Source organism: Lathyrus oleraceus, chromosome 1 (genome assembly GCF_024323335.1).
Source record: "Lathyrus oleraceus cultivar Zhongwan6 chromosome 1, CAAS_Psat_ZW6_1.0, whole genome shotgun sequence".
Lineage (NCBI taxonomy): Eukaryota > Viridiplantae > Streptophyta > Magnoliopsida > Fabales > Fabaceae > Lathyrus > Lathyrus oleraceus.
The window spans coordinates 368,588,563-368,606,341 of record NC_066579.1 but is presented as its reverse complement, the minus strand read 5'-3'; the positions used below and the strand labels follow the sequence as shown (position 1 = coordinate 368,606,341).

At 41.9% G+C, this 17,779-nt stretch overlaps 3 protein-coding genes across 3 annotated transcripts; all 3 read left to right on the top strand.

Annotated features, from left to right (window-relative positions):
- Positions 1-1,670: 1,670 nt before the first annotated feature.
- Positions 1,671-3,434, top strand: LOC127107386 (uncharacterized). Its single transcript, XM_051044668.1, has 2 exons — positions 1,671-2,361; positions 3,325-3,434. The coding sequence occupies exons 1-2, from the start codon at positions 1,671-1,673 to the stop codon at positions 3,432-3,434; spliced, it is 801 nt and encodes a 266-aa protein (XP_050900625.1).
- Positions 3,435-12,604: 9,170 nt separating this feature from the next.
- LOC127107375 (uncharacterized) lies at positions 12,605-13,780 on the top strand. Its single transcript, XM_051044662.1, has one exon. It carries the CDS (start codon positions 12,605-12,607, stop codon positions 13,778-13,780), a length of 1,176 nt encoding a protein of 391 aa, XP_050900619.1.
- A 48-nt stretch (positions 13,781-13,828) lies between these two features.
- On the top strand, positions 13,829-17,166 carry LOC127107367 (uncharacterized). The gene is made up of 3 exons (XM_051044652.1): positions 13,829-15,333; positions 16,248-16,362; positions 17,101-17,166. Exons 1-3 carry the CDS (start codon positions 13,829-13,831, stop codon positions 17,164-17,166), a joined length of 1,686 nt encoding a protein of 561 aa, XP_050900609.1.
- Positions 17,167-17,779: the final 613 nt, after the last annotated feature.

The window sequence follows — 17,779 nt, the reverse complement described above, 5'->3', positions numbered from 1 at the left end:
ATATTGGAAAGAAACAGACTGCCTGGGTGGAATGTCCAGACGTAGTCCTGAGTATTAGACCCAAGCTGTAAGAGCTTGTAGGTCACAAGTACTCGTCTTTCAAACTTCAAAATACCTAATTTCTACCTTAGTACTTTTTCAATAAGATGGAAATGGAACGTGGTGTATACCACGCACTCCTGAGGCTAGAATTCGAGATGTATATCTCGCTCATCCAAGTTCTCGCCATTATTCAAAACACATCAAGTCAATCAATTTCTTTCCTCGCCGCCGTGCGATTGATCCCTTAAACCTTTTCACAAACGAAAGGTGTTTTGTTTCAAAATAATGCAAGGCAATGTTTCTCCACCTGTTTTGGATAGTCCAACAATGTTTTCATCGATTTGACACAAAGTAGCTTTCGCTAAAATCGACCAACAAACAAACATTTTTCTACCCAGAACTACGTAAGCCTTGATTTCTCTTTTGATATACGTAGGAGCAGGATTCGTAAATCTTGTCAGGCCCACTAATAAAAAACTTAGGTTTAGTCCTTCGTCAAAAAATCCAAAAACATTTCTTCTCATCCTTTCTTTCTTTCCCACCAAATAATTCGAAAAGCCTAACATTTCAATTAACACTAACGCACACAACTAACCTAATGGTTCCCGTTGAGTACAACGGACGTGAGGGGTGCTAATACCTTCCCCTTGCGTAATCGACTATCGAACCCTGATATTGGTTGCGATGACCATATCTTATCCTTTCTTTTGTCTTGGGTTTTTATCGATATTTTCCCTTTCCTTTTTAGGAATAAATAAAGTTCGGTGGCGACTCTGTTCAGTCCATCATTGCGAGCGTGCGATCGCGCTTCGCTTTGTAGTCGTATCCCCATTTTTTCGAGGTGCGACAGATGGCGACTCTACTGGGGATCGACACATCCCTAAGTATGTCAAGCCTAGTTAGGTCGTTTGTTTGCCTTTGTTTGTTTACCTATGTGGCTTTTCTTTATTGTTTTTATTATCTCTATTGTCATATTGATATGAATATGTTGTATTGGTTCGACTATGGTTTGGTACTTGGGTATTCTGATTGCAAACCTTGTGGGAAAGACTTTTTACCCGAGTCTCGAGTAAAAACATAAGATAGGACGAGGTTGAGTAGTGCGGGTCCGCGAGATGTATTTCTCGTTGGGTCGGTACGAGAACCTTACTTAGAGTAGATTCTTGAGAGGATGTTGTCGCTCGGCAAGTAAGTTGCCGTAAGCTTCGATATTTTCTTTAGGATCCATGACTCTGAGAACCATTTGTAGAACCTTAGTTCTTTGCCCAACTAGGAAAGATGGTTGCGTAGTGTGGGTCTGCGAGATGTATTTCTCGTTGGATCGATGCGAGAACCTCACTTAGAGTAGATTCTTTAGATGGAGTTGATGCCCGGCAAGTAAGTTGCCGCAGGTAGCAAACAGTCTAATGGATCCATGACTCTAGGAACTTTTTTTTTTAAAAAAAAATAAAAATTTAGACCATACCTGGTGAGAACCATGTTCTATACAAAGCAATCAGACTTATCCATGCCTGAAGCCTATCGAACCTATACAAAGAAATGCATTACATTCATACATTGCATCAACATCATAAAAAAAGCAAGCTCTTAGTTGTCTCTTATTTGTTTCAGGAATTGAGAACTTGAAAATGACAACTTCAATGAGACACACTTTCACACTTAAGTACAAGGAACCTAAGTTGGACGGTCTGAAGGGTTTGATTTCTGATTTGACTCTCAGCAGACGTGATGAGTTCGGAAAAAACTATGGGAAAATTTTGAGCCTTCTAACTAAGAAAGTTGACTATGGAATTATCGGCTCTTTGGCACAATATTATGATCCACCTCTACGCTGTTTCACATTCGCTAATTTCCAGCTAGCTGCTACTTTGGAAGAAGTCGAGAGGATCGTGGGTCTCAAGTTGAAAGATTTTAATCCGTTTCCAAAGCTCGAAGAAGATATGGGCCCAAAGAAGATAGCTTCGGCCCTAAGTATCAATGTCCCGACTGTTCGAGACAATTGGGCTGAAAAAGGGGGTTGCAAAGGTTTTGCCGCGATGTTTTTGGAGGATTTAGCTCTAAAGTTCAAGAAAAGTGGAAATTGGAATGCATTCTATGTTGTGGTGGCTTTATTGATCTATGGGATTGTGCTATTCCCAAATGTTGAAAAATTTGTGGATCAAGTGGCCATAGAAGTCTTTCTCTCTGGCAATCCAGTACCATTTCTCTTAGCTGACATTTACTATGACCTTCACGCTCGACATGAAAAGAGGGGTGGAACTTTGTTGTGTTGTGCTCCTTTGCTTTACACTTGGTTCATGCAACACATGCCCGAAGAAGGTCCTTTTGTGGCAAAAGAACTTAAGTCTCCTCAGAAATTAGCTTCTCTCACCGCAAGTTCCATCAGATGGTATATCCGAGAGTGGGAAATGTAACACCCCAATAAAATAAAATAATTATTTAAATTGAGTTAATAGTATAATATTAATTTAATTGAATAATTGGGTTATTTTATTATTGGAATAAAATAAATTGGAATATTATTATTGGATTATAATTGTTATTATTTTGGAATAATAATTATTATTGGAAAATATATAAGTTGGAATTAAGAGAAAAGTCTCATTCTTGGAACAGAAGGGTTTTCACGTGAAAAGTTGAGAAGCTGCAGAGAAGAGGAAAAGGGCAAGAGAAAAACTGCAGAGCACGGTTGAAGAACGGAAAAGCTAAAGCTTAGAATCGCCGGATTAACTCAGGTAAGGGGGGTTTATCGTCGATTAATGGGTATTATGGGATAATATGTAGTGGGTAGTAATAAGCCGTTGAGTTAACCCTAATTGGGACTGTGTATGCTGAATTTGATGTTGGATAAACGGTATTAAAATTTGTAATTGGAATCGATCGTTGTGTGAGTCGTAAATGTTAGACTATGGTACGAATCCCAATTAAAAACTTGAATCGGCGCTACCAATTTACCGGACGAATTGTTCTGTTTAGAGATGTTTGTAGTTGAGGAAACGGCCGGAAAACCTGTGAAACGTAAGCTGACGGAAACCTGGAATAACTCAGAAAATCTGAGTCTGCGCGCGAGCGGTCGACCATAGGGTCGGCGTGCGCTGACCCGTGAGGCATGCGCTGACTGCATGCGTCGACACATGGTAGTTTTGCGCCGACCAGTGAGCTAAGCGTCGACTGTATGCGTCGACGCATAGGGCTTTTGCGCTGACTCTCTCCAGTTGAGCAGAGTCTTTGCGCCGACCTGTGAGCTTTGAGCTGTGGAAAACTTGATGTCGTATGTTGCAGAGTGGAAAAATGGATACTTTAATGTTGTGTATATAAGTGAGAGCTGGCCTATGTTGGCACATGATGTGATAGGGATTATACCCCGCTGTGGTGAGCAGTATAAGTATTAGTAGAGAGTGCTAATACTGTGTTTAATTTATTTACATAATAATGATGTGTTGATGATGTATGATGGCATGAATAATGATGTGAATGTATGTATTATGCCTGTGTTGTGAATGGACTGTTGTGTAGCTTAGAAGGTGAGCTTATGTCCGTTGTGAATTGTTGTTGATGCTGCATTGCTAGATGATTAGCATGCATAGCATAGCCTGTGGGGCTGTAGCTAATTCCCATAGTGAGGAATTAGTGAGTGAATCATTGTGGATTTGTTGTTGATGTTTGCATACTAGATGATTAGTGTGCATAGTCTAGCCTTCGGGGCTGTAGCTAATTCCCATGGTGAGGAATTAGTGAGTGAGTCATTAGATCTCAAATTAGTGGGACTAGTGAGCTTAGTAGCCGTATCTGGAGGGATCGGTGAGCTTGAACTATATGTTCAAGAATAGTCGGTACCGCATGTGTGGAGTCTCATTGCATAATGTAAGTATGGCGTATAATATGAATGGATGTATTCCAATATTATACGTGTGTTTGTGTTGTTATGGAGTATGATACGAGGTCATACTTGTGTTGTATGTTGGTATTGAGCATGATGTTGAGTTGATGTGCTGTTACTGAATGTATGTTGTAATTAGGGTGATCGATGTGTTAAATTACTTAACATGACATAATATTTTATAATGCTTATTTATTGATTGAGGAACTCACCCTTACAACTGTTTTTCAGGTAACGAGCAGTGAGTTGAATAGGAGCTAGTGCTTGGAGTCTAGTGTAGTCTCCTAGTGGGTCATGCTCTGATAGATGTAACATTGGGATGGGATGTTCGAATATTGTATTGATTGGTTGTGAATCGTGTTGCATGTAATATGTTCTATGTTGGAATGATTGAGCTGTTTTCTATCCGCTGCGTATTATGCAGATACTTTATAATTTGAGTGAAATAAATGAGCATGATCGTGGAAATTTTGATGGTCGTTGTGAATTGATTGTGTGACACCCTTCGGGGCATAATTACTCTGATTGATTTATTATTATGTTAATTAAATAATTTGGGGTATTTAGAAGGGTGTTACATTAGTGGTATCAGAGCATAGTCGGTCGTGTCGAGTCGTAATTATTCTGTTTCCCCTGTACGGGATAGGTGTTGAGTAACCCTATCAGTACTTATTGTTTTAGTTGTTGGGTTTTCAGAATAGAGATGGCTGGAAGAGGCAGAGATGATGCTGCGATTGCTGAGGCTCTGGGTATGCTAGCTGGGGTACTTGGAGGAAATCCGAATGTTGTGGGAATGGGAGCTGCTCGTCAGTTGAGTGAGTTCCAGAAGAACAATCCTCCAATGTTCAAGGGAGCATACGATCCAGATGGCGCTCAGAAGTGGCTGAAGGAGATCGAGAGGATCTTCAGAGTAACTGAGTGTGCTGATAACCAGATGGTCAGGTTCGGTACACATATGCTGTCAGAAGAAGCTGATGATTGGTGGGTTGCTACCCGCACTGAGTTGGAATCTGCTGGAAATGCTGAGATCACTTGGGCTGTGTTCAGAGAGAGATTCCTGAGGAAGTATTTTCCAGAGGATGTTAGAGGAAAGAAAGAGATAGAATTCTTGGAATTGAAGCAGGGTAACCGGACTGTTACTGAGTATGCTGCTAAGTTCACAGAGCTGTCAAAGTATTATACTCCCTATAGTGAGGCTACTGGGGAATTTTCCAAATGTGTGAAGTTTGAGAACGGGTTGCGTCCCGAGATCAAGCAGGCGATTGGATATCAGCGGATCAGGGTGTTTTCTGATCTGGTTGACTGTTGCAGGATTTTTGAACAGGATTCCAAGGCCAGGGCTGAGAGCTATCAGCAGAGGATTGATAGGAAAGGCAAGAATCAGATTGATCGTGGAAAACCGTATGCAGCTGGCAAAGGTTTTCAGAGGCAGAGTGGGATGAAGGGGCCTAGTGGGGGAGACTCTAGTGCCCCTGTTAAGTGTTACCGGTGTGGTCGGGCTGGACATCGTGTTCATGAGTGTACCAGTGCTGAGATGAAGTGTTTCAAGTGTGGCAAAGGTGGTCATTTGGCTGCAGAGTGTCGGTTGAAGACTGTGACTTGTTTCAACTGTGGAGAAGTGGGTCATATCAGTCCACAGTGTCCTAAGCCGAAGAAAGAGAATCAGTCAGGAGGCAAGGTTTTTGCTTTATCGGGTTCTGAGACTTCTGCAGATGATCGTTTGATCCGAGGTACGTGTTATATTAATGGCTTTCCTCTTGTAGCTATTATTGACACAGGTGCGACTCATTCTTTTATATCTTTGGATTGTGCTGTGAAACTTAAATTAGAGATATCTGAGATGCTTGGTAGTATGGTGATTGATACTCCTGCAAAGGGTTCAGTGACTACTACTTCAGTTTGCTTGAGTTGTCCTTTGAGTATTTTTGGTAGAGATTTTGGGATAGACCTTGTGTGTCTTCCATTAGTGCAGATCGATGTTATCTTGGGTATGAACTGGTTGGTGTTTAACCGAGTTTCTATCAATTGTTTTGATAAGACTGTGATATTTCCTGAGGTTGAGGAAGGAAAGGATTTGTTTCTATCAGCTAGGCAGGTGAACGAGGAAGTAGCAGATGGGGCAGAGTTGTTTATGCTGTTAGCGACTTTGGAGGCTAGAGATAAACTGGTGATAGACGATCTAGTCGTGGTGTGTGATTTTCCTGATGTGTTTCCGGAAGAAGTGAACGAATTGCCGCCAGAGCGTGAAGTTGAGTTCTCGATTGATTTGGTACCTGGTACTAGACCGATATCGATGGCTCCGTACCGTATGTCTGCTGTTGAGTTAACGGAGTTGAAGAGTCAGTTGGAAGATCTGTTGGATAAGAAATTTATTCGTCCGAGTGTGTCACCGTGGGGTGCACCAGTGTTGTTGGTTAAGAAGAAAGAAGGTACTATGAGGTTGTGTGTGGACTACAGGCAACTGAATAAAGTGACGATCAAGAATCGGTATCCTTTGCCGAGGATTGATGATTTGATGGATCAGTTGGTTGGTGCGAGTGTGTTCAGCAAGATAGATTTGAGATATGGGTATCATCAGATACGTGTGAAAACTGAGGATATTCAGAAGACTGCTTTCAGGACAAGGTATGGACATTATGAGTATTCTGTAATGCCTTTTGGTGTGACTAATGCGCCTGGAGTATTTATGGAGTATATGAATAGGATTTTCCATCCGTATCTGGACAAGTTTGTTGTGGTGTTTATTGATGATATTTTGGTGTATTCGAAATCTGAAGAAGAGCATGCTGAGCATTTGAGAGTGGTTTTAGGAGTTCTACGAGAAAAGAAGTTATTTGCTAAACTCTCTAAATGTGAATTTTGGTTAGAAGAAGTTAGTTTTCTGGGTCATGTGATTTCAAGAGGTGGTGTTGCTGTTGATCCTTCTAAGATAGAAGCGGTAGCTAAGTGGGAAGCTCCGAAGTCTGTTGCTGAGATTCGAAGTTTCCTTGGTTTGGCTGGTTATTATAGGAAATTCATTGAGGGGTTTTCTAAGTTGGCGTTACCGTTGACGATGTTGACTAGAAAGGGGCAAGCGTTTGTTTGGGACTCAAAATGTGAAGAAGGTTTCCAAGAGTTGAAGAGAAGGTTGACTAGTGCTCCTATTCTGATATTACCAAGTTCGTCGGAATCATTTGAGGTTTTCTGTGATGCTTCATTGTTGGGGTTGGGTGGCGTGTTGATGCAGAATAAGCAGGTTATAGCTTATGCTTCGAGACAGCTGAGGGTTCATGAGAGGAACTATCCGACACATGATTTAGAGTTGGCAGCTGTGGTATTTGTTCTTAAGTTATGGAGGCATTATTTGTACGGGTCAAGATTTGAAGTTTTCAGTGACCATAAAAGTTTAAAGTATTTGTTTGATCAGAAAGAACTGAATATGAGACAGAGGAGATGGTTAGAATTTCTGAAGGATTATGATTTTGGTTTGAATTACCATCCGGGTAGAGCAAACGTAGTGGCTGATGCATTGAGTCGGAAATCATTACATATGTCTATGTTAATGGTTAGAGAATTGGATTTAATTGAGCAGTTTAGAGACTTGAGTTTGGTGTGTGAGAGTACTCACAATAGTGTTAAATTGGGAATGTTGAAGTTAACGAGTGGTATTCTGGATGAGATCAGAGAGGGTCAGAAATCTGATATGCTTTTGGTAGATAAAGTGACTTTAGTGAATCAAGGTCAAGGTAGTGAATTCAGAGTTGATGAGAATGGTATTTTGAGATTTGGTAATCGGGTGTGCATTCCGGATGTCACAGAACTTAAGAAGAGTATTCTTGAGGAAGGACATCGTAGTGGCTTGAGTATCCATCCTGGAGCTACGAAGATGTATCATGATTTGAAAAAGTTATTTTGGTGGCCGGGAATGAAAAGAGAAATTGCAAGTTTTGTGTATTCCTGTTTGACTTGTCAGAAGTCGAAGATTGAGCATCAGAAGCCGTCTGGGCTAATGCAACCGTTGGCTATTCCAGAGTGGAAGTGGAATAGTATCAGTATGGATTTTGTTTCTGGTTTGCCGAGGACAAATAAGAATTTTGAAGCCATTTGGGTGATTGTTGACAGATTGACGAAATCGGCTCATTTCATTCCGATCAGAATGGATTATCCGTTAGAGAGATTAGCCGAGTTGTATATTGAGAAGATTGTAAGTTCGCATGGTATTCCGTCGAGTATTGTTTCGGACAGAGATCCTAGATTTACATCGAAGTTCTGGGAAAGTTTGCAGAGGGCGTTGGGAACTAAGCTGAGATTGAGTTCTGCATATCATCCGCAGACTGATGGTCAGACTGAGAGGACGATTCAATCATTGGAGGACCTTTTGAGAGCTTGTGTTTTGGAAAAGGGAGGTGCTTGGGATTGTTATTTACCTTTGATTGAGTTTACCTACAACAATAGTTTTCATTCGAGCATTGGTATGGCACCGTTTGAAGCTTTGTATGGTAGGAGATGTCGGACACCTTTATGTTGGTATGAGTCCGGCGAGAGTGCTGTGGTTGGACCGGAGATTGTTCAACAGACTACGGAAAGGATTAAGATGATTCAGGAGAAGATGAGAATTGCTCAGAGTCGTCAGAAGAGTTATCATGATAAGAGGAGGAAGTCACTTGAGTTCCAAGAGGGAGATCATGTGTTTCTTCGTGTTACTCCGATAACTGGTGTTGGTCGAGCTTTGAAGTCGAAGAAGTTGACACCTCGATTTATTGGTCCTTATCAGATTTTGGAGAGGATAGGGGAGGTAGCCTATCGTATCGCTTTACCGCCGTCGCTTGCGAATTTGCATGAGGTTTTTCATGTGTCTCAGTTGAGGAGGTATATTCATGATCCGTCGCATGTAATCCAAGTAGATGATGTACAGGTGAGAGATAACCTGACTGTTGAAACATCGCCTATGAGGATCGAGGATCGAGAGTTGAAGCAGTTGCGGGGTAAAGAGATTGCCTTGGTGAAAGTAGCTTGGGGAGGACCAGCAGGTGGCAATGTGACTTGGGAACTGGAGAGTAAGATGAAGGAATCTTACCCAGAGTTGTTCGGTTGAGGTATGTTTTCGAGGACGAAAACTCTTTTAGTGGGGGAGAGTTGTAACACCCCAATAAAATAAAATAATTATTTAAATTGAGTTAATAGTATAATATTAATTTAATTGAATAATTGGGTTATTTTATTATTGGAATAAAATAAATTGGAATATTATTATTGGATTATAATTGTTATTATTTTGGAATAATAATTATTATTGGAAAATATATAAGTTGGAATTAAGAGAAAAGTCTCATTCTTGGAACAGAAGGGTTTTCACGTGAAAAGTTGAGAAGCTGCAGAGAAGAGGAAAAGGGCAAGAGAAAAACTGCAGAGCACGGTTGAAGAACGGAAAAGCTAAAGCTTAGAATCGCCGGATTAACTCAGGTAAGGGGGGTTTATCGTCGATTAATGGGTATTATGGGATAATATGTAGTGGGTAGTAATAAGCCGTTGAGTTAACCCTAATTGGGACTGTGTATGCTGAATTTGATGTTGGATAAACGGTATTAAAATTTGTAATTGGAATCGATCGTTGTGTGAGTCGTAAATGTTAGACTATGGTACGAATCCCAATTAAAAACTTGAATCGGCGCTACCAATTTACCGGACGAATTGTTCTGTTTAGAGATGTTTGTAGTTGAGGAAACGGCCGGAAAACCTGTGAAACGTAAGCTGACGGAAACCTGGAATAACTCAGAAAATCTGAGTCTGCGCGCGAGCGGTCGACCATAGGGTCGGCGTGCGCTGACCCGTGAGGCATGCGCTGACTGCATGCGTCGACGCATGGTAGTTTTGCGCCGACCAGTGAGCTAAGCGTCGACTGTATGCGTCGACGCATAGGGCTTTTGCGCTGACTCTCTCCAGTTGAGCAGAGTCTTTGCGCCGACCTGTGAGCTTTGAGCTGTGGAAAACTTGATGTCGTATGTTGCAGAGTGGAAAAATGGATACTTTAATGTTGTGTATATAAGTGAGAGCTGGCCTATGTTGGCACATGATGTGATAGGGATTATACCCCGCTGTGGTGAGCAGTATAAGTATTAGTAGAGAGTGCTAATACTGTGTTTAATTTATTTACATAATAATGATGTGTTGATGATGTATGATGGCATGAATAATGATGTGAATGTATGTATTATGCCTGTGTTGTGAATGGACTGTTGTGTAGCTTAGAAGGTGAGCTTATGTCCGTTGTGAATTGTTGTTGATGCTGCATTGCTAGATGATTAGCATGCATAGCATAGCCTGTGGGGCTGTAGCTAATTCCCATAGTGAGGAATTAGTGAGTGAATCATTGTGGATTTGTTGTTGATGTTTGCATACTAGATGATTAGTGTGCATAGTCTAGCCTTCGGGGCTGTAGCTAATTCCCATGGTGAGGAATTAGTGAGTGAGTCATTAGATCTCAAATTAGTGGGACTAGTGAGCTTAGTAGCCGTATCTGGAGGGATCGGTGAGCTTGAACTATATGTTCAAGAATAGTCGGTACCGCATGTGTGGAGTCTCATTGCATAATGTAAGTATGGCGTATAATATGAATGGATGTATTCCAATATTATACGTGTGTTTGTGTTGTTATGGAGTATGATACGAGGTCATACTTGTGTTGTATGTTGGTATTGAGCATGATGTTGAGTTGATGTGCTGTTACTGAATGTATGTTGTAATTAGGGTGATCGATGTGTTAAATTACTTAACATGACATAATATTTTATAATGCTTATTTATTGATTGAGGAACTCACCCTTACAACTGTTTTTCAGGTAACGAGCAGTGAGTTGAATAGGAGCTAGTGCTTGGAGTCTAGTGTAGTCTCCTAGTGGGTCATGCTCTGATAGATGTAACATTGGGATGGGATGTTCGAATATTGTATTGATTGGTTGTGAATCGTGTTGCATGTAATATGTTCTATGTTGGAATGATTGAGCTGTTTTCTATCCGCTGCGTATTATGCAGATACTTTATAATTTGAGTGAAATAAATGAGCATGATCGTGGAAATTTTGATGGTCGTTGTGAATTGATTGTGTGACACCCTTCGGGGCATAATTACTCTGATTGATTTATTATTATGTTAATTAAATAATTTGGGGTATTTAGAAGGGTGTTACAGGAAACCCCAGACATTATAGTCAGTTGTGGGGAATTTCCTAATGTACCGTTGTTGGGCACCAAGGGTTGCATCAACTATAACCCTATGTTATCTCGATTACAACACGGTTACTCCATGGATGGTCCTCCTGACGCAAAGGACTTACAGCCATTTGTGCTCTCTGACATCCAAGCAAGCAATCCTGATGTAAGAGCAGTACGAAAGGCTTGGTTAAAGGTTGTAAGAAAGGGTAAAGAGTTTGGAAAAAGAAACATTCTTGCCAAAGAACCTTACACGCAATGGGTGAAAGAAAGAGTTGAGAAAATCCAGTTGCCATTTATCTTAAAGGCTCCAGCTTTTCCTAAAACTCCTGAGCCCGAGCCCATACTCCCTGAGGACATGGAGAAACTCGCTACTAAGGTTAAGGAGATCGAAGCGGAGAATACTGAATTACGAATTCAGATGAACCGAGTTATCTTGGAAAATCAGAATTTGAAAGAGGAACGTAAGGGAAAAGCCCAAGAACTTGAGGATAGCAACAAGAGAGCCCGGCTATTGGAAGACCAGAAAGATGAACTTGATCATATCCTATTAGGTTCCACATCAGTGATCCGAACCAGGAAGGAAGAGCTCAAGAAAGCTGAGTATAGGATCTGTGAGTTAAGGAGACTGTTGGATAAATCTCTTATGGATAAAAAAGAAATTAAGCTCGACTTTGAGGCACAAATCCGTGACTTGAGGGACGCTCTGAAGAAATGCGAGGAAAAATTGTCTCGCGAGATACTCCAAAAGGAAGAAGCTGAAAGAAACTATCACCATCTCAGGTACCAGTTGGAAGAAGCTACTAGGAGGTTTGTAGTTTTGGAGAGCCAAGAAGGTGATGCGGCCTACTTACTCCTAAAAAATGATTGTGTGTACTGGAAGAGGTTGTATAGAGAGGCTAGAGCAACCATAGATGAAGATTAAAAGGTCATCCAAAAACTCCAAGAGCTCTATGTTGAATGGAATGGAAAGTTCCGCAACTTGGCTAGGTTTGTTAACCTCAACATGTTGGAACTCCCAGAAAAACTCCAGGAAGCGGATTGGTGTATGTGTCCAGAAAACACGCCTCCTCAAGTTTTCAACTTCGTCAAGTTTATCAAGAAAATGATGAATGAGCTCACCACAGATCTGGCTACGATCATAAGAGCTGAGACAGAACTTAAGTTTACTTGTACTTGAATTTGAATTGTTGGTGTTTAAATCTTTTTGTATTCGAATCATGTGTACTTGAAGTTAAATCCCTTTGTATTCGAATCTGATTTTAATTAATGGAAGTTGTCATTTTGGGTCTCAATTATTACATATTGTTCTTATATTCTAACATTGCTGGAATGAATAATAAAGATAACTAAGAGTTTTGCAAACAAATGCATCCATACATGCATTCATACATTTTCAAAAGAAAAAAGAGAGTCTCACTCCGCCTTTTCTTCCACCAGTTTCACGCTGAATTTTCAACACCAGTATAACACTCGTGCCAGAGCAAGACAAAGAATGGCTGAACAAGAACAAGAGAGCGCCCGAGTTAGAGCTGAACTAGACGAAATCAAAGGAGGCATGTCCCAGATGCGAGAGATGTTGCAAGCTTTAACCTTCAGGTTTGAGATTCCACAAGCGACCGTGATTTCAGAGACCACGGGCCCAGCAGTAGAAGTCCCACCTCAGAGGACGTTACCCTCAACCCTTCCTCCATATGGGCTACCTTATGACTTCGTCCCCCGAGCAGAGGTGGTGCACGAAATGGGGCAATCTGTCCAACAAGTTGTGCCATTACCAGTTTACACCGACGCACGTCCAGTCATCCATACTGTGGTTTCACCAACCGCCTATGCTAGGCATGCTCCTCATTATGAAGATCAAAACCACATGTATCAGACTGTTGACTCAACTGTTGCTGGTGACGAAGTAAGGTTTGAGGACTTCGGGGAGGTAAAGGAGAACATGCAGCTCCTTGAGAAGAAGTTCCGAGATCTAAAAGGAGACCACGTCTTTGGATCTGCTGCCAAAGAAATGTGTCTTGTATCTGGGTTGGTGATTCCGGCAAAATTCAAAACTCCGGACTTCGACAAATACAAGGGGCACACTTGTCCAAAAAGCCATCTCATCATGTATTACCGCAAAATGGCTGCACACGTGGAGGACGACAAGCTAATGATCCACTATTTTCAGGACAGCTTAAGTGGGGCTCCTTCCAAATGGTATCTAAGTCTGGATAAGAACAGGATCAGGTGTTTCCAAGACCTGTCAGACGCGTTCATAAAACATTACAAATATAATATGGACATGGCGCCTGACAGAAGACAGTTGCAGAGCATGTTCCAACATGACAAGGAGTCCTTCAAGGAGTATGCTCAAAGATGGAGGGAACTGGCTTCTCAGGTTGAACCACCTCTTGCTGAGAAAGAATTGGCCGAACTGTTTATCGACACTATCCAGCCTCAATTCTATGAGAAGATGGTTGGAAGTGCTTCTTTGGGATTCTCCGAGCTTGTTGCTATAGGAGCTCGCGTGGAATATGGTGTAAGGAATGGAAAACTGGCGGCTGTAGCTGGAGCTTCAAATGCTAATCCAAAGAAGTTCTCTGGAGGGTTTCCTAGAAAAAAGGAAGGGGAAACAAATGCCGTGACTGCTGGTCAAGGAAGAGCTCCTCCAAGAAGGAGACCACAATAATATCCACCTCAGCAATATATTCAACAACCAATTCCCTATCAACCACCCATGTATCCCGTCCAGTATGCTCCGCAACCGTACGTGGCTGCCGTGACGCCCGCATTCAATCAACAACCTGCTCAGGCTTATCAAGCGCCTCCAGCTTACCGACCAACTCCAGTTCAACAACGTGCTGCAGCTCCGCCAGCTTATCAGGAAGCACCAGCAGCTCCTGTTTATCAACAACCGAGAGCTCAAGTGCCGAGGCAGAATGCTCAGAACCAAAATAGAAGACAAGGGGAGAGGGCGACCTTCAATCCAATCCCAATGTCCTACACTGAGCTTTATCCCTCCTTGTTGCAAAAGGGGTTGGTGGTTCCCAGGCCTATGGGACCTCCACCTGATCGTCTGCCTCCATGGTACAACTCTAATGCACACTGTCCTTTCCATGAAGGTGCCCCCGGGCATGACCTAGAGGGTTGCTACACTCTGAAGCATAGGGTTCGTGAACTGATTGAAAGCAAGATCTTGTCTTTTAAGGACATGGGATCGAATGTGAAGAACAATCCTCTTCCTCCCCATGGAGATCCTGCGGTGAACGCCATTGAAGATGCATTTAGTGTTATTACGGTTGATAAGGTGGAGGATGTTAAGACTCCTTTGGCAACATTCCATGCCCGATTGGTGGAAGCTGGCCTGGTTAATGTTGATCATGACAACTGTGAAGAGTGTGCCACACACCCAAGAGGATGTCAGGTGGTACATGACAATATCCAAAACTTGATGGATGAAGGAGTGCTGCAAATATCCAGTGCTATGAAGAACGAGGATGTGTTGGTGATTGAACCTTGTTTCAATTTACCTGAACCAGTTGAAATCCCATATTATAGTGGTGGAGTGGTCCCGGTGAACAGTAAGCCATCGCCTGTTGAGATATGTATGCCCACGCCTTTTTCATACGAGAGCACCAACGTTGTACCTTGGAAATATGAGATTACCGTTGTAGACAAGGTAGTTGATGAAAGTTCAGACGCTGAAGTGACAAAAGCTGTAAGTGAAGACGTCACCAATATTGCAGGAATGAGCAGAATGACCCGTACTGGTCGAATCTATACGCCCGAATTCAACGTGACTCCTCAAGGGCCGACCAAGGAATCAACAGTTGTAGCTCCCACTAAAGAACCTGAAGTGGTTCAATCCGAAGATGCTGTTGAATTCTTGAAGTTGATCAAGAAAAGTGACTACAAGGTTGTGGACCAGTTGCATCAAACACCATCTAAGATCTCTATTTTGTCTTTGCTACTGAACTCCCAAGCCCATAGGGAGGCTTTGTTTAAGGTGCTTGCTCAAGCTCATGTAACACAAAGCATAACAGTTGACCAATTTGATGGAGTTGTGGAAAATATCACAGCTTGCAATACTTTGAGCTTCAGTGGAGAGGAATTACCTGAGGATGGACAAAATCATAATCGTGCCCTCCATATCTCGGTAAAATGCAAAGATGATGCTTTGGCAAGAGTGTTGGTTGATATCGGATCTTCTCTGAATGTTATGCCAAAGAGAACACTCGCCAAGTTATCTTATCAAGGACCAGCTATGAAGCCTAGTGCCTTGGTAGTGAAAGCTTTTGATGGTTCCAGGAGAACCATGATTGGAGAGGTTGAATTGCCCATATTGATTGGCCCTCACGTATTCCCAATTAATTTCCAAGTCATGGATATTAATCCAGCATATAGTTGCTTATTGGGATGTCCCTGGATTCATGCTGCAGGGGCAGTTACCTCCACTCTACATCAGAAGATGAAGTTTGTAGTGGGCAATCAACTAATCATCATTTCTGGAGAGGAGGACTTTGTGGTCAGTCACCTTTCATCCTTCAGATACATCGAGGTTGATGAGGACGCTTTAGAAACTTCTTTCCAAGCTCTTGAAATAGCCAATGCCACTTTTGTGGAAATGTAGGACCCTGTTGGGGTTAACTTATTGATATTCGTGAGAAGCATGATCGCTTTGGTCTGGGATATGTGCCTTCCGCTGCGAATGGAGCCTGAGTCCCTACAAAGGACAACACCCGAAGCATCCAGGAAGTATTCCTCAGCACAGGATTCATCCATGGAGGTCAAGTCAATGCAATTGAAGATAGCACCGAAAATGAAGATGAGCCATGTTTGGTTTACCGGTGTGAGACAGCTTTGAACAACTGGAAGGCGGTTGAGATCCCCGAAATTTTTCCTTTGACAAAGTAATAATTGTTGTATTTTCCTTTCAAATCCTTAGCTCTACCCAAGGCTAATGGATCATGTTGTAGGGCCCCTTTTCATTTTCAAATAATCATTATCAATGAATGAAAGACATTTTGTTAAATTCTTTTTTCATTTACTCAGCTTTCTCTTAAGAAAATGGCAATCTTTTCAAAAACAAAAAACTTTTCATTTATGCATTTTCTATTTTTACTTTTCTAAAAGAAATCAATCATTCAAACATGCAGAATAAACGATAACCCCATTGAATCCAATGACTTTACTACCTCTCATAACTTTGACTCCCCTATCTACCAAGCGGAAGAGGAGGATGAAGAAGATTGTTACATCCCCGACGAACTGGCAAGGCTGCTTGAGCACGAGTCCAAAGTCCTTCATCCACATGAAGAACCGGTGGAAACAATCAACCTTGGCACAGAGGAAGAGAAGAAAGAAGTCAAAATCGGCACCACACTTGAAGCAAGCGTCAAAGAGAGATTGGTCAAGTTGTTACAAGAATATGTGGATGTATTTGCGTGGTCATGCCAGGATATGCCAGGTCTAGACACCGACATCGTTGAGCACAAGCTCCCGCTTCATCCAGAATGCCCGCCAGTAAAACAAAAACTCCGAAGAACAAGACCAGATATGGCTCTGAAGATTCGTGAAGAAGTCAAACGACAATTTGACACTGGTTTTCTCGCAGTGGCGAAGTACCCACAATGGGTAGCTAATATTTTACCGGTGCCCAAAAAGGATGGAAAGGTGAGGATGTGTGTTAACTATAGGGATCTGAATAGAGCTAGCCCAAAGGACGATTTCCCTCTACCACACATTGATACTCTAGTAGACAACACTGCAAGTTTTGCTGTATTCTCCTTTATGGATGGTTTTTCTGGATACAATCAAATCAAGATGGCCCCAGATGACATGGAGAAGACCACTTTTATCACCCCTTGGGGCACTTTTTGCTATAAGGTAATGCCTTTCAGTCTCAAAAATGCTGGGGAAACTTACCAAAGAGCTATGGTCACTCTCTTCCATGATATGATGCACAAGGAGATAGAGGTATATGTTGACGACATGATCGCTAAATCGCAGAATGAAGAAGATCATATGAGCCATCTTAAGAAGCTATTTGAACGCCTCAGGAAGTTTAGATTATGATTAAACCCTGCAAAATGCACATTTGGTGTCCGTTCAGGGAAGTTGCTTGGTTTCATTGTTAGTCAACGAGGAATTGAGGTAGATCCTGACAAGGTCCGAGCTATACAAGAAATGCCTGCTCCACGCACCGAGCGAGAAGTTAAAGGTTTCCTTGGACGTTTGAATTACATCTCAAGGTTTATCTCACACATGACGGCCACGTGTGAGCCTATCTTCAAATTACTTCGAAAAGACCAAGCTGTTGAATGGAATTTTGATTGTCAAAACGCTTTTGAGAAGATCCGTCAATACTTGCAAGAGCCTCCTATTTTGATCCCACCTGTCCTGGGAAAGCCATTAATCATGTATATGACTGTGCTTGAAGGATCAATGGGATGCGTGCTGGGGCAACATGACGAAATTGGTCAGAAAGAACATGCTATTTACTATCTGAGCAAACAGTTTACTGATTGTGAAAGTCGATATTCACTTTTGGAGAAAACTTGTTGCGCGCTAGCATGGGCCGCTCGTCGTTTGAGGCAGTACATGATTTGCCATACTACTTTGTTGATCTCAAAAATGGATCCAATAAAGTATATCTTTGAGAAACCTGCCTTAACTGGAAGACTTGCCC